General features: G+C 37.8%; 1 protein-coding gene across 1 annotated transcript in view; it reads right to left on the bottom strand.

The window, feature by feature from the left end:
* LOC131060463 (calcium uptake protein, mitochondrial) overlaps positions 1-10,409 on the bottom strand; it is a 74,012-nt gene extending 63,603 nt beyond the window's left edge. Inside the window, exons 1-2 of the mRNA XM_057993696.2 lie at positions 10,254-10,409; positions 9,723-10,112 (exon numbers count right to left, since the gene is read on the bottom strand). Of these exons, the coding sequence (XP_057849679.1) occupies positions 9,723-10,035 (313 nt within the window). The 5' untranslated portion in view covers positions 10,036-10,112; positions 10,254-10,409. The remainder of the gene's footprint in view (positions 1-9,722; positions 10,113-10,253) is intronic.
* Between the last annotated feature and the right edge of the window lie 5,331 nt (positions 10,410-15,740).

A 15,740-nucleotide genomic window follows, 5' to 3' on the forward strand; every position in this document is an offset into this window, starting at 1 on the left:
AGAAAATTCACTCCGGACCCTTTGGAAGGGTCAGGAGCAAAAATCTCATTCTTGACCAAAAATCATCATTCTTTCAACTTGAAACTTCATTGCAAGTTAAAATCTCATCTCTCTTCGCCCTAGGAACAAGGGTTTAAGCCTAAGAAAGGTCAAAAAGTAGGCTTGTAAGGAATTTCGCCCTGGACCCTTTGGAAGGGTCGGGAGCGAAAATTCCTTTCTTGGCTAAAACCCTCATTCCTCAATGCTATCAAACACTCTCAAAGGCAAGATCATGTCCATTTTCCCTTTCAACATGCTTTGGACATCATAATTTGGTCAAATAGGGAAGGAAATGAGGTCTAGGAGGATTTTCGCTCTGGACCCTTTGGAAGGGTCAAGAGCGAAAATCTCATTCTTGGCTTGATTCTCCATTTCTTCAACTCCAATCCACTCTAGAAGACAACTAGACATCATTCTTCACCCAAGGGATAAGGTCTTAAGCCAAAACAAGGTCAAAAGAATAGGCTTGCAAGGAATTTCGCTCTGGACCCTTTGGAAGGGTCAGGAGCGAAATTCACCTTCTTGGCTAGAATCCTTCATTTTTTCAAAGCTCTCACACATTTCCAAAGTCCAAACACGTCCATCCTTCCTTTCAAGATGCTCTGCAAATCAAAATTTGGTCAAACTAGGGAGGAAATGAGCTTTAGGAAGATTTTCGCTCTGGACCCTTTGGAAGGGTCAGGAGCGAAAATCTCATTCTAGGCTAGATTACTCACTTTTCAAACTTCAAACCACTTCAAGAAGCAAACTTAGATCATTTTCCACCTAAGGAAGAAGGTTTCAAGGTCAAACAAGGTAGCAAATGAAGTTTATGATGAATTTCGCTCTAGACCCTTTGGAAGGGTCAGGAGAGAAATTCTCCTTTAGGCCAAAATCTTGTTCTTCAAAATCAATCAACTCCATCTCAAGGCAAGAACATACCAATTCATCCCCCAACATGCCCTGGAAACCAACAGTTAGCCAAAATTGGGAAGGAAATGAGAGCTACCAAGATTTTCGCTCTGGACCCTTTGAAAGGGTCAAGAGCGAAAATCATGTTTTGGGCTTGATTCTTGACCTTTTCAACTCCAATTCTCTTTGAGAGGCAAACATAGATCCTTCTTCACGCATCTCCATCAAGATCCTAACTTTAGCCAAGGGAAAAATGAGAGTTTTCAAGAATTTCGCTCTAGACCCTTTGGAAGGGTCAGGAGCGAAATTCCTAATCTTGGCCAAAATCCTTCACATTTCAATCTTAACAAGGCTAGAACATTCCAAAATACCTTCAAACATGCCTTAGGAACTAGAAATTTGGCCTTGATAAATGAGAATTTGAGGTCTTCAAGGGTTTTCGCTCTGGACCCTTTGGAAGGGTCAGGAGCGAAATCCCTATTCTTGGTCAAGATCCTAACTTCATTTTCACATTTCTTCATTCAAACAAGCGTTTTTACCTTCATTCAAGCCTAGGAATGCGTTAGTTCTAGGTTTTGGTCAAAGTAGAATGTCTTATGGAGAATTTCGCTCTGGACCCTTTGGAAGGGTCAGGAGCGAAATTCGCTTTGGACCCTTTGGAAGGGTCAGGAGCGAAATTTGACATTTTGGACTCTCCATCAGGATCATTTTATGGAATATAACATTTAAGTATAAGTGCTTTCTTATACTTTAAGTTATATTCCATATATACTTCCAGGATGTTTGAGAGTGGTTTCGGACCTCCAAGAGTTATATTGCAAAATCTAGTTTTTGGAGGATTCTTCAGTTTCCCAGACTTAGTCAAATTTCAGGATCAGGACATTCCAGACTTAGCCAAATTTCAGGGCATTTGAAGATCAGGATGACATTCCAAACTTCATCACTCACCAACTTGACCTAGCTCGGACCTTCAAGAATGATACCCACTCACAAACCAAGACACAATTAGCAACAAGAGCAAAACCAGGCCCTAAGGAAGACTCTCAAAGAAACCCTAACCTGGAGCACCTGCTGACTCCCCTAGCTCAAGCAAAGCCTACAATCCTATCGATCCCCTAGCGACACTCAAAATGCAAAGGCTAATAGACAAACCCTAAACACCTAGAAAGCAAAAAAGTAGGGGTCCCCATTTGCAATGGGGCGATGTGTGAATACGTCACAACAATACCCCATGGCTACACTCCTTGGGCTGCTACACCTAGACTTCCCAAAATTGGAGGTTTTGAACATAACAATAAAAATGTTCTTTTACAAGGGCTATTCAATAGGTCTCCAAGGGTAGTCTCTTTTAAAAAGATGGAGAAAATCCTTAAGCATGAACAAGTAGAATGGGTTGCCCAAAGTTTGATCCTAGACAAATCCTCTTTAAAAGGAAAATCAATTCATGTTGACATCCAACCACTATTAAACAAACATAAGAAGATTTTTTAGTAACATTCCCCCTAGACTCCCACCAAAGAGAGGCTTTGAACATTCTATTGGGTTTGAGGAAGGGGCAAAACCCGTTGTTAACACTCCCTACCACCATCCTCGTAAATACAAAGAGGAAATTGAAAAGGCAATAAAAGAATTGTTAGAAATGGGGCATATCCAACCAAGCTCTAGTCCCTTTGCCTCTTTTGTTGTAATTTCAAAAAAGAAGAATGGCAATGTGCATTGATTACAAGGCACTAAATAAAAAGACAATAAAAAACCAATACCCCATTCCCTGAGTCAATGAGCTAATTGATGAACTTAATGGTGTAGTCTACTTCTCAAAAAATGACTCACGATCAAGGTATCACCATATTAGACTAAGAAGGAAGATATACCCACAACAGCCTTTAGGTGTCATTATGGTCATTTTGAATTTCTTGTCCTACTCTTTGGACTAACAAACACCCCAGCCACTTTCCAGTCTTGTATGAACCATATCTTCAAGGGGCAGCTAAGGAAACTCCTATCAATCTTCTTTGATGATATCCTAATTCATAGTAAAAGTTGGGAAGAGCATCTGATACACAGACGAAGTGTTGGGACTACTTGAGCAACATTCACTATTTGCCAAATTATCCAAGTGCAAAGTTGGAATATAGGAAATTTTGTACCTAGGGCACAAAATCAGTGCTCAAGGAGTTAGTGTGGATGAGGAGAAGATTGAGGCCATAAGGAGTTGGCCAAAACCAAGAACTTTGTCCCATCTCTGGGGTTTCTTGGGACATTGCAGCTTTTATTAGAGATTTGTCCAAGATTTCTCAAAATTGACTGCCCCCCAAACCGACTTAACAAAGAAAGGGGCATTTTCTTGGAGCGAAGAAGCACTAGCAACCTTTGAAAGACTTAAAGAAGTAATGAGTTCCTGCACCATTTTGGCAGTACCAAACTTCTCTTCACCCTTTGAATTATATCGTGATGCTTCGAGAGAAGGCATTGGGGCAGTGTTAATGCAATACAAACACCCCATAGCCTTTGAAAGTAGAAAACTCAAAGAATCAAAGAGAACCTATTCCGTTTACGACAAAGAAATGTTAGCAATCATGCATGCCTTAGCAAAGTTCAGACAATACCCCATATGTGGGTGATTTGTATTGAAGACTTATCATAATAGTTTGAGGTTCTTTCTCAACCAAAATGACTTGAATGATAGGCAATAAAAATGGTAAGCAAGTTGCAAGCATATGATTTCGACATCGAGTACATGAAGGGCAAAAACAATGTGTTAGCCAATGCCCTATCACGAAGATCCCACTTGGCTCCATGACAACAATATCCATGGAATGGAAAACATCCTTAATCACATAATATGCTAAGGACACATTCTCAAGTAAAATAATAGAAGGGAAGGCACAAGATAAGAGATACTGAATCATTGATGACCTCATCCTTTACAAAGATAAGATATACATCACTCCAGGTCAAAACTAAAGAAAGAAATTTTGAAAACCTATCACAACAATCCATTATCCGGGCATCAAGGATGCTATAAAACTTACAAACAAATCAGAGAAAGATTCTCATGAAAAGGCCTCAAAGAAGATGTACTAAAACATGCTAGGGATCCATTATCCGAGCATCAAGGATATTATAAGACTTACAAACAAATCAGGAAAAGACTCATGAAAAGGCCTCAAAGGAGATGTACTAAAACATACTAGGGAGTGAATGGTGTGCCAAAGAAATAAAGAAGAACATGCATTCCCAGCCGGTCTTCTTCAACCCTTGCCCATACTCAATAAAAAGTGGGAAAGCATTTCTATGGACTTCATAATAGGACTATCCAAGGTACAAGGTAAAGACTACATCTATGTGGTGGTAGACAGTCTAACCAAATATGCACATTTCATGGCCATATCAACGAATTTTAGAGCCCCTCAAGTGGCCGAAATTTTCTTTAAAGAAGTCTTAAGATTGCATGGCCTACCTCAAAATATTGTAAGTGGTCGAGACTGATAACTCAATGATGAACAGATAGTATTAACCCGGTACTGAGAGAAGGGGGGGAGGGGGGGGTGGTGAATCAGTACAAACAAAAATACAGTCCTATTTGACAGCAAACACTTCAAATGACTGGCAAACAGTGACACCGGTTTGAAACAGAGTACAACCGGTAAAGCTAAGAATGACTGAGACAAGCATTAACCGGTTACTCACTTAGCTTTTCACTCAACTCAAGACTACACTACCATTTCACCCTTATGCATAAACAGGTAATCTATCATCAGATCATAATAACAGCTAGTTCAACATGTTTTATTGACAGGCATAAAACATAGAACCATCATATGCTTGACAGACAATAGGAAAGCATCACAAGATAAAAGCATCACACATGACACACATATTTTTCACGTGGAAACCCAACTGGGAAAAACCACGGTGGGGATGAATACCCACAAGCTGTTTTTGAACTCTTTAGAAGTCTGCTCTGTTAAGAGCCTTGTTCGGTTAGAGACATTACAATAGGTTCTGCTAGGAACCGATCCTGTTAGGGATCACCCGGTTAAGGGATGGCTAGAATACCCGGTTAAGGGTTAAACCCTGTTAAAGGTTACCTTGTTAGAGGATTTCAAGAACTCAATAGCTAAAGGATTCCGAACACAATAGCTTTGAATTACCCTGTTAAAGGATTTACAGCAAGCCCGTTAAGGCTACCCTATTAAGGGATTTTCCAACTGTTAAGGTGATTAGAGATCAACAAGTATTACAATGATCTGGTAACAGCACTCAATGCCAATGCAGATCCGCTTAAGCTCCTCTTCACCTTCTGCACTACACTCTGCAGGTATCACTTCTCTCCTTTTGGTCTGGCAAGAATCACGTATCCCTTCTCTTGGATACACACACACAACTTTTGCCAGCAAACTCAGAAAGAGACACAACATCGACCTTACAGGAAGACAGATAGGTCGATAGCATAAACCCTAAACCTGTTAGGTTAAGGAATTCAAACGGTTCAATCCTGACCGTTGAGAACACTCCATTAATTGCAACAGTCTTGATCCAATCTCAAGACATTCTCCCTTGTCCATTTTCACCGATTTCATGGCGGCTGATAACCCATTACACGTTATCACCGTTTTACAGTCTTCGCACATTCCCGAGGTAGATAGGAACAATCTCCTTCATGCAAGATCCTTCATGCGCACAAGGCTGACATGGCAACATGATCTGTTCTTCGTTACAATGCTAACTTATCACACAATGTCATCGGTTGAGCCACACATGCTTGAAGCACTTCAACCGAAAACCCTGAAGTTGAGACTACCAACCGGTAGTCAGACAACGCTTCCATGTGTCGGTTCCCATAACCATATGCCGGTTCACCTTGAACAAGCACGCCGCTTCACTTTGGCACAAATGTCGGTTCACCATATGCCGGTTCACCTTGAACAAGCACACCGCTTCACTTTGGCACAAATGTCGGTTCACAGTGTTATGTCGGTTCTCTCATATGCCGGTTCTCACCTCTTCAGCATATTGACATCAATGACAACATACAATGTCATTATGTCCTCATACCGGTTCACATAATGCCAACAGAGACAGCCATTTCCTTAGCTTATTTTGGCAAGAGATATTCAAATTAGCCGGAATAGAACTAACCCCCAATACCAATTATCATCCGCAAACAGATGGGCAAAGGGAGATTGTCAATAAATGGTTGGAGGGGTATTTAAGGAACAATGTCACCAGGCAACATAATGCATGGGCTAAATGGCTACATTTGGGAGAGTATTGCTACAACACCACCCACCATATGTCTATAGGAATGAGTCCCTTCCAAGCATTATACAGATACACAGCAACATCTTTTGGAGATATGATCCACTTAGAGAGTCGTATGTTGGAAGCTAGAGACTTTATACAACAGAATGTGGATTACATGAATACACTTAAGGACAACCTACATGAAGCACAAAACCAGCAAAAAGTGCATGCGGATAGGAAAAGAACCAAACAAACATTCAAAATCGAGGACTTAATCTTTTTGAGATTGCAACCATATAAGCAGTCATCCATCAAAAAGAGTGGGGCTAAGAAACTACCACCTAGGTTTTATGGGCCATACAAAATTTTGAGGAAAATAGGAGAAATTGCCTTAATCTTTTTGAGATTGCAACCATATAAGCAGTCATCCATCAAAAAGAGTGGGGCTAAGAAACTACAACCTAGGTTTTATGGGCCATACAAAATTTTGAGGAAAATAGGAGAAATTGCCTACAAGTTTGAGCTACCCATGAATAGCAGGATTCACGATGTGTTCCACGTATCTCTCCTCAAAAACATATTAGGGCAACATATTACCCCATTTCTAGAGTTGCCACCCTTGGATGATGAAGGCAAGTTGATTTTGGAACCAAAGACCATCCTTGATATGCAAGCGAAAAGAATAAAGAATAAAACCATTGAGGAGTACCTAGTCAAACGGAAGGGTCTACCTATAGAAGATGCAACATAGGAAGGAGCTAAGATATTCTATCATCCAAATCTAAAATTACTTGAGGACAAGCAATCTTGGGAAGGCTAGACTGTCATGCCCCCGATCTGACATCAAATAAATAGCAAACCTATATATGAAATTGTCACCTTCACAATTTCATAGATCAAATAACATGCTTTAAATCGCCTATCTCATGTAGTTGGACTTACTAGATATTAAACAGCATCAATTTTAAAGGATCAATCCTCCTTCCTTATGGTGCAGTGATCTCATTCGTAACTATTGGTTGGTTAATGAAGATTAAAAGTGAACGGTTCAGATAAAATGAAGCAAGGCATCTCTAAACAAGGGTGAATCATGAAGAGGCAGCAGTCAACCATAAAGAAGGCGTCTCTCCACAACCAACACAACCATGGGAAAGATCATGACTCTCCACCACAGAAAGAGGGATATAAAAGATCATTCCAGCATCGAAGAGGAGACATTATAACTGTGATTTGGTATGGAATTCTTGTGATATATATAGCATAATAAATCTTAATTATAATTGCTCACTAATGAACACTTTGTATACAGCCTAGGAATATGATGTTATTATATGATTTCTTGTATATATAGAATATAAGCCATAATGTGAAATTCTTTATATGTTTGCTATATGCTATAATCAGCCATGATAGGGGTAGTAAGGGATTACAAGGAGGCGAAACAGCAATGAGGTCCTCTTCTATGTATGCCACCTCATGGTGGTTGACTGGTGGTCCCATGAGGCCAAGGGGGTACAAGGAGTACCACCCTTTGGCTTGAAAAGGAAGGACTTTCAGGGCACCCTATTGTAAATGCACCTAAACCCCCTATCATGATGGATCAATAGACTAAGGAGTCCAATCATAGGGAATGGAACAGGATGGCATGATGAAGGGGAAACAGTTATAGGACACCTCACTAGGTACATCACCTCATATGGATGGCAAGGGCCACATGAGGCCCGCTCTTGGGCCTAGGGTAGCAATCTCTTGGGCACCCTATCAAGTCACCTTATCCTAGCTTCCCTATGGTTGAATTCCCCCAATAGATTAGAGATATCTTATGACTAGGTTAATGTTTAAAACCTAGTAGGAAAGGTATATGCTTTTGATTTAAATTAATGTTCTTAATAAGGAATGTCTATTTTATGAAGTATATTTCAAATGACTTCGTAACATATTTGCAAGATGTCAATCAGGTAAATGATATCACTAACCGTCTCTTATTTCTTATTTTGCTTGGCAATTGTGAATTAGGGCATTCACAAAAAGGGGACATTACAATTGCTCGCCACTTTGATCAAACTTGCATGCACTCTATTGGGATGTTCAGTACCACTTTACAGTCTACCTGGCATTATCTGGTTTTCAAATGCTAGACCATGTGGCTAAAAATTGGAAACTGAATAGGCTGATGTGGTTTTGATCCTATGGACATGGTTTTTCTTTTATTATCTCATTTTTCCACATGTTCCAAAGAACAAGCGATAATAACAATAATACTTTCAAGGGCAGGTTGGCATAAAGCCCAACTCCAGGATGATGCAACATACCTATGTTTGTGATAGAATGAATTTGGTTATGACCCAGGTTTAAAATTAAATTATTATACAGTCCAAGCCTATCGTACAAAATTTGTGGGATGAAGATGGGGTACATTCAAGTGTGGCCCAGGATTACTGAGGTACATTAACATCAAGTTTAAAAAAACTAAGAATATGGTCCATGCTTTGACCCAAAAAACAATGCAGTCCAAAACTTGCACCGCACTGTGTTCAACGGTACCAGCAACTTCACCCAAAACTTATCAAGCAAAATGATAACTAAAACAAATTGTAAAAAAAAATCCCTGTGACTCAAATTAAGGAGTTCTTGACAGATACAAATTTGCGAGAAGATATGACTAAACATGCCATGCTTTGAGAAAAAGATACTGTTTATCTGCACACTGTATAATGAAACTAGAAACAAACAATCATCACCTACCATATAGAAGTTTAAACCAAGACAATCATTATCAAACAAAGTTTGGACAATTTCCTGTAAAACTAATTGCCCATATAAACACTGCTCTAAAAGAGCACCTATCAGTTTGACCTGAAAGATGCATCGCACTTCAACGCATCTCATCTCATTGACATTTTTATTTTTCTCCATATAAAAGTAAGATAATCCACAGGCATTTCTTCTCATCTCAATGATTTGTTTTCCCTTGTGAAAACTTAGGAAAGGTAGCCAATTACCTTCCATAGGCAACTGAATTTTAACGCCACTTCCAATGTTTGCAATCTAAGACTCTAAAGACTTAAGGTGGACTGCATTGCAAATTGACCCACAACAGCACCCAAGATTTACCAAAAAAATAAATCATGGTTGCTGTATTAAGAAAGCGGTATTTTCTGTTAAGAATGTGATAGAAATTTGCATAACAATAACTGATCTGCATTTAGCCTGAAAGAAAGCGATCCAAGTTTAAACCACGCAAAGAAGAGTTCGATAAATCGATAATATTGAAAAATGCTGTTGAAGCTTACACCACGAGAAAGCTTAGTAAAGGCAGCCAATTACCTCACCCAACATTTACCAAGCAAAAACTAAATCCAATTATAGAGACCCAATCATAGAAAGATTCAGAAATTGATGAATAAATTTTGATTAAAAATTCCGTATTTATGGCTTCTCGGATTTTTTCCTTGTGCGTTTACAAAAAAATGAGTAAATCACCAGAGATAAACAGGGCAAAACCAAAATAAATTGAGAAAAAAGAGTGAGTTTCAAATAGAAACCTCGAAGAACATATCCAGTTGCCCGTTTTTTAGATGCCGATGGTTTGTCAGCAAACTCATTTGAAGCACAATCCGCGACAAAAGCATCGCCTTTCCAACCGCTGAAGTGTAACAAACCCAAACTACCGACCAAGGCAAGTCCCGAAGCCCACTTCACGAATGCCCACGACTCATACTTAAATCCGGATGCTGCCTCTCGACGGCAATCTTTCTCCAAACCCTGGTCCGCTGCGCTAGTCAGTGTACGGCAAAATGTAGGCGAAGAAACAGACTGTCGAAGAAGAGAAGAATTCACAGCTTTCCTCAGAGCCATAATTCAAAAGCCTTTCAAGCAATTGCAGCTATTGTTCCGCAACAAGCGCCTTGCGTCTTGCTCAGATTTGAAGGCAGCTATTTTTTATGGAATCAGTTAGTTGACATTACGGGCAAAACAGGCTACGAAATACCTAATTTGAGATTTCGATTCTCCCGATATAAAAGATTCTAGAGAAAACAGAAGGAGCAAACAAAGTAAATGCGGCCAAATCTTACTTTGGAATAAACCTGAGGCCAACGCGGTGTGCTGAAACCACTTTGATGGCAGCCAACTGATCCAGAAAAACAGGCAGGCTACTTATAGGCGATCGAGGCGGATTGACGACAGCTCATGCTCGAATTTGTCTTCTAATATTTACTGTTATAATTTTGCCACGTAGCTTTTCTTCAATTTCAATTTTCCACTTCATTGTACAGAAACAATTTTATTACCTGACATCCATAATAATCAACGGCTTGCAATGAGCTAGAAGGGATGCAAGACGATTCAAATATCGTTGGCCGTTAGATTTTTTTCCTGCCGGTTTTTTATTTTCCGCCGTCACCGTCCGTTACCCTTTCCTTTTTGGCCTTGAGTAAACACTACTTCCACATGTCGTCTCTTGCTATCGTGCACATCGCTGTGCCGATGGGGAAGGCCAAATAAAAAAAGGATAATATTAAAGAGAATAATAGCTGAACCAAAGCTGGTACGAAGAATCTGTTTACAGACATTACAAGTAATGAATTTATTTTTTTACGAAAGATTTCTTACTCGAATAGATTGCTGGGCTTGTCAATACTCAACCTCTCCAATTTAAATATTTGTGCATCCAATGCCAAAGCCGTAGCCAATATATAATATTGGAGAGACTTGGGCAAGCATAAATCATCAATGATCAAAACATAAACAAAGAAACCACATTCCTATCGTCAAGCAATATATATACATATGAAAGCTTTTATTATAAAAAATTATTTTACATAAATGAAAAAGCATGAAGTTTTATATATAGTTTCATTTAAAAAAATTATTTTACATAAATAAAAATATGAAGTTAAAGTTTCTAAAATACAAAACAATATATACGCATACAAATTTATTATAAAAATATATGCATATGCAAGTTTATTACAATAAAAATATATGCATATGCAAGTTTTTATTATAAAAATTTATTCTACATGAATGAAAAAACATGCAAGTTCTATATATAGTTTCATTAAAAAAAATTATTTCACATAATTAAAAATGTAGGAAATTAAAATTTCTAAAATACAAAATTCATCTTGATATAATGGAAGATAAACATAAATTATTTTAAGATATTGCATTGCAAGAATCGTAGATATTTATATTAAGAGATAAATTATTAACATATTGCATTGCATCAAACGTAGATATTTATATTGAGATATTTTGCATGAGGTTGTATAACTAGCATATATATATTCTTATTATATATACAAGATAGAAGACATTAAATAAGTAGATAATATATAAATTGGTTGTTGTATTAATGATAATCATGCATAGGAATTATGCTTAGGATTTACGGTTGTAGGGGTTACCGTGTTCATTTAGGTATTAGAATATTTTAAACATTTTGAGTAAAATAAATTGAGTTTAATACATTATTTAAATACATTTTTCATATTTCATCAGTATAATAAATATCTGAATTTTAAAAGATTCATTAAAAATTGCTGATAGAATTTTGATTATATTTAAATAATGAATTAGTTGTTAATGTTAATTCAATTAATAATGAAATAAACTAATTGAGTGAGGTTATTGAAATATTTTGAACAACTTTCATATATTAATTAAATACATTTGAAAAATATACTCCAATTTCGAAATGATTTTTATATCACCATAGTCATTGTACATGTAGCGATCATGAATTGGAAAAATTATAGCGTGTGATGATCAAATTTGAGAACACTGAGTGAAGTGTGGTTTGTTCCAACATATGTACAAATTCATTCAACATCTATACAAGTAGAGAAATAGAAATTGGAAGGGTAATATAATTGAGGCAGTGATAGTCAATGCAATACATTTTACAATTGGTACTTATGAATGTAAAATTTGTGTCCACGTCTTCGGATTTATGTGAAGCACCTGTTAAAAACAAAAGCAATTGACATTAATATTAACATTTTACAATATGCCAATTTAGAGGTAAAATTATTTATAATTAATGGTTGGAAAAACTGAAAACCTTATTCTATAATATGGAGTGGGAGTAATATACATTTTCATTTGTACAGAAAGATATTGATGTCATAGAAATTTCATTGTGTTTTCCATGTCGTCAAATTTATGTTAGGGCCCTGTGAGAAGAAAGCCCTTGAGATTTGTGTATCGTTAGTGCCCATGCCAATCGCAATGGTATTTGAGAAGAACCACCTCTTTCAATTGCTGGAATTGGAATTGTGGATGGATAACGATCATCGAATGGTAGTCCAAAGTAATTGTCAAATTCAACTAACACGTATGCTGGTGGTTGAGGTGGTGCACTTCCGGGTTTATAAACCATTTTTCTAATATTTCCTAAAGCTTCGTTGACAAGTCCTGCTTTTATCCACAGATTTGATGTCAACATTACTCTGGTATTTTTGGATAATAATAATTCTACATCAAGTTCATCATCCATTCCACTTTTGTTCACAGTAACATTTCGTACTTTTGATGCAATGCTACGTGCAACTGGATTTTTTAATGATTGTATTGTTTTCTTGTTGTGGTTGTGAACATTGTCATTTGTTGAAAATAAATGCACACAGCTATCAAATTATTGGTTGCTTGTTGTATCAATTATCATAGAAGACCTTGTCATTAATAATATCCAATCATCCAATGTTGGTTTGGCATCTCTTATGTTCATTAACAGTTGTCGAAAGCGTTCTTAGTCACTGTCTTGGCCTTCTTGTCGATAGATATGATCCAAAGTAATAATAGTTCTAAATTGTTCCCACAAAAAAATTTCCCGTCTTCTACTATTATATGTCGGCCTATCGTTCACCGGAGGCAATTGTCCAAGATCGCCAACCAGAATCATAGATATTCCTAAACATTTTTTAGAACTCTTAATTATCTTAATTTGTATGTATCATGATATTCACATTTAAACATTTCAATAGTACAATAGTTGAAATAGAATGGAATAATTATAATTTTTAAAACTTTAATAGAAGACATACCTGCGAAATTTTCATTAGCATTTGAAGGAAAATCTTGGCATAGACATGCATCTATGTTTTGTTGGCATTTTTTATGATTGATGTTGTGATTGTCATTGATGGACACACACTTGATTTCAGATCACTTTTTGTATGTATGAGTTAAAGCTCAACTGGTATTTGTTCCAACCGGTATGATGTATTATAGTCTTTAGACTATCGGTGTTTTGTAGAAAGTGTTTACCGGTCTCAAGCGGTTCGAAGATCTCAAGCGGTACAAAAGAACGAAGCGACACAACTCATATTTCCCAGTCTTCATTTTGTCAAACCGGCAATCGGTATTTTGCTTAAACTAGTATTTTGTTTGAACCGGTAATACTCTGTGATGAGTTACCAACCGACATTTTGCGATGAGTTACCATCCACCGATTGTTTGCAGTGCCGACACTCTGGCGGTGCTTTTTGTGTCGTGTTACCAAATATGTCTAGATGCATTGAACCTAGAAAATTGTATTGTAAACCTATTGGATCGACATGAAATCAAATTCCTTTATAAGGACATCATGTCTAGGGTTTTAGTGTGTGGCTAGGGTTTAAGATGGTTGATGAGTTTTTTTAAGTGTGATTATAGAAGAGAAGTTCAAGTCTGTGAGAGAAGGTAGAGTGTGAATGTGTTGAAGACTGAAGTAATGCTAGAATGCATTAGGAACGAGCTATCAAGGATCTAACCAAGCAATCTGTGTTATTTGCTAGATCACTCACTTGTTGATTACTCACATCTTCGACAAGTCAGAAGCCCTTAACCGGGTAGGCCCAAAAAGCCTTTTGTAAATCCTCTAACAAGGTGGTTCACATCTGTGGATCTAAAATCCTCTAGCAAGGTAGTCTTTAATCGGACTTATCTCCTAACAGAGATTGAGATTCCTAACAAGATCTGTTCTGGTAAAGAACATTGTATGACCTTAACCGGTCTGACCTTAACCGGTCTGGTTCCTATTCTGCAAATAGTTACTTGTGAGTTTCATCTCACCATGGTTTTTCCCATTTGGGTTTCCACGTCAGAATCTCTTGTGTTATGGTGATTGTGCTTCTATGGGTGAATGCATTATTTGCTATTTGGTTTGCATGTGTGCTAACCAGTTTGTTTGCTAAACTATTTTACTGGTTTATTGCTAGACTAGTAAAGTGTTTAAGTACAGTAATTTTTGGCATACTAATTCACCTCCCCCTCTTAGTATTCATCAATTGGTATCAGAGCCAACCTTTCTATAAGTCTAACCACTTGGAAAGAGATATGGGGGAATACACTATGAGGGAACTTACTCATCGGCTCACTCAGTCTAAGCAAGCCTATGATGAACTTATGGTCAAATATAAGGCCTCTCGGGCAAAAAGGAGAGAACATGCTGAAAAACTGATGGAGCTAACTGAAAACAGTTCCTCTGATGAAGCAGACATGGAAGCCCTAATTCAAGAAGTAGAAAAGTTGAATGAATCTAATTCCAACCTAAGAAAGGAGTTGGAAGGACTGACTATCCGAATGTGTCAAGAGCTTGAGAACCGGAGGAAAGTTGAAGATCTTGTAAAAGACACAGATCATGAGATCTCCAAGTTAAAACAAGAAATCAGTGCCCTAACCGCTCAACTCCATGCGAGCAAAGTGGAAAAGGAAGACATGCAAGGAGAACTGAACATAGCCATCTTCGAGAATGCAAACTTGATGGAAACAAATGCTGCTATTTCCAAAGAACTCTTTGAGTCGAAGGAAATACTTGCTAAGTTCAACAAGAGTACTGTTAAGCTAGAGCAAAAGCTTGAATCGGCCAAACCTGTCAAGAATACTGATGGACTTGGTTACTCCGGTCAAGAGGAAGGTGAGACCTCTGGTGCAAATGTTGAAGCATCGAAGAAGCAACCAACATTCAAAGGTAAAGGTAAGCAAAAGTTCAAACATGTTTTCTTTAACTATCTTAAAGAAGGACATACTGCTAATGTGTGTAGGAGCAAAGCCTACAATAATTTTCCTTACTTTATAAACAATGTACCTAGATCCAATAAGTTCAATGGTAATTGTTATGCATGCAACAAGTTTGGGCATAGAGCATCTGAATGCAGGTTTGTTATGAACAACACTGGAAGATATCCTTAGAGGACTCAAGGAGTTGGTCCGGAACCTTTTGTGAACTGGAATCCCAACCGTTTTAAGACCTTTAATCATCAGTCAGGTAGCGGTGGCTATCAAGCGGCAACCGGATGGAGAGCAAACTGTTTAATTTGTCATTGTCATGGTCACACTGCTGCAACATGCAGGAGGAAGAATGGTAACATGAATAATGGACCATGGAGAGCACCTGGAATGGTCTGCTATCATTGCAACAAACTGGGTCACATTGCCAAATTCTGCAAAACAAGAAAGAACATATCAGATGACATACCAGTCACTCCGGAAGGAAAGATTGATATTGAAACTATTCAAGCGGATATGAACAAAACCTGGAAAAAGAAACCAGGAGTGTTGCAAGAAGAACCGGTTTC

The sequence above is a fragment of the Cryptomeria japonica genome, chromosome 5 (genome assembly GCF_030272615.1).
Source record: "Cryptomeria japonica chromosome 5, Sugi_1.0, whole genome shotgun sequence".
NCBI lineage: Eukaryota > Viridiplantae > Streptophyta > Pinopsida > Cupressales > Cupressaceae > Cryptomeria > Cryptomeria japonica.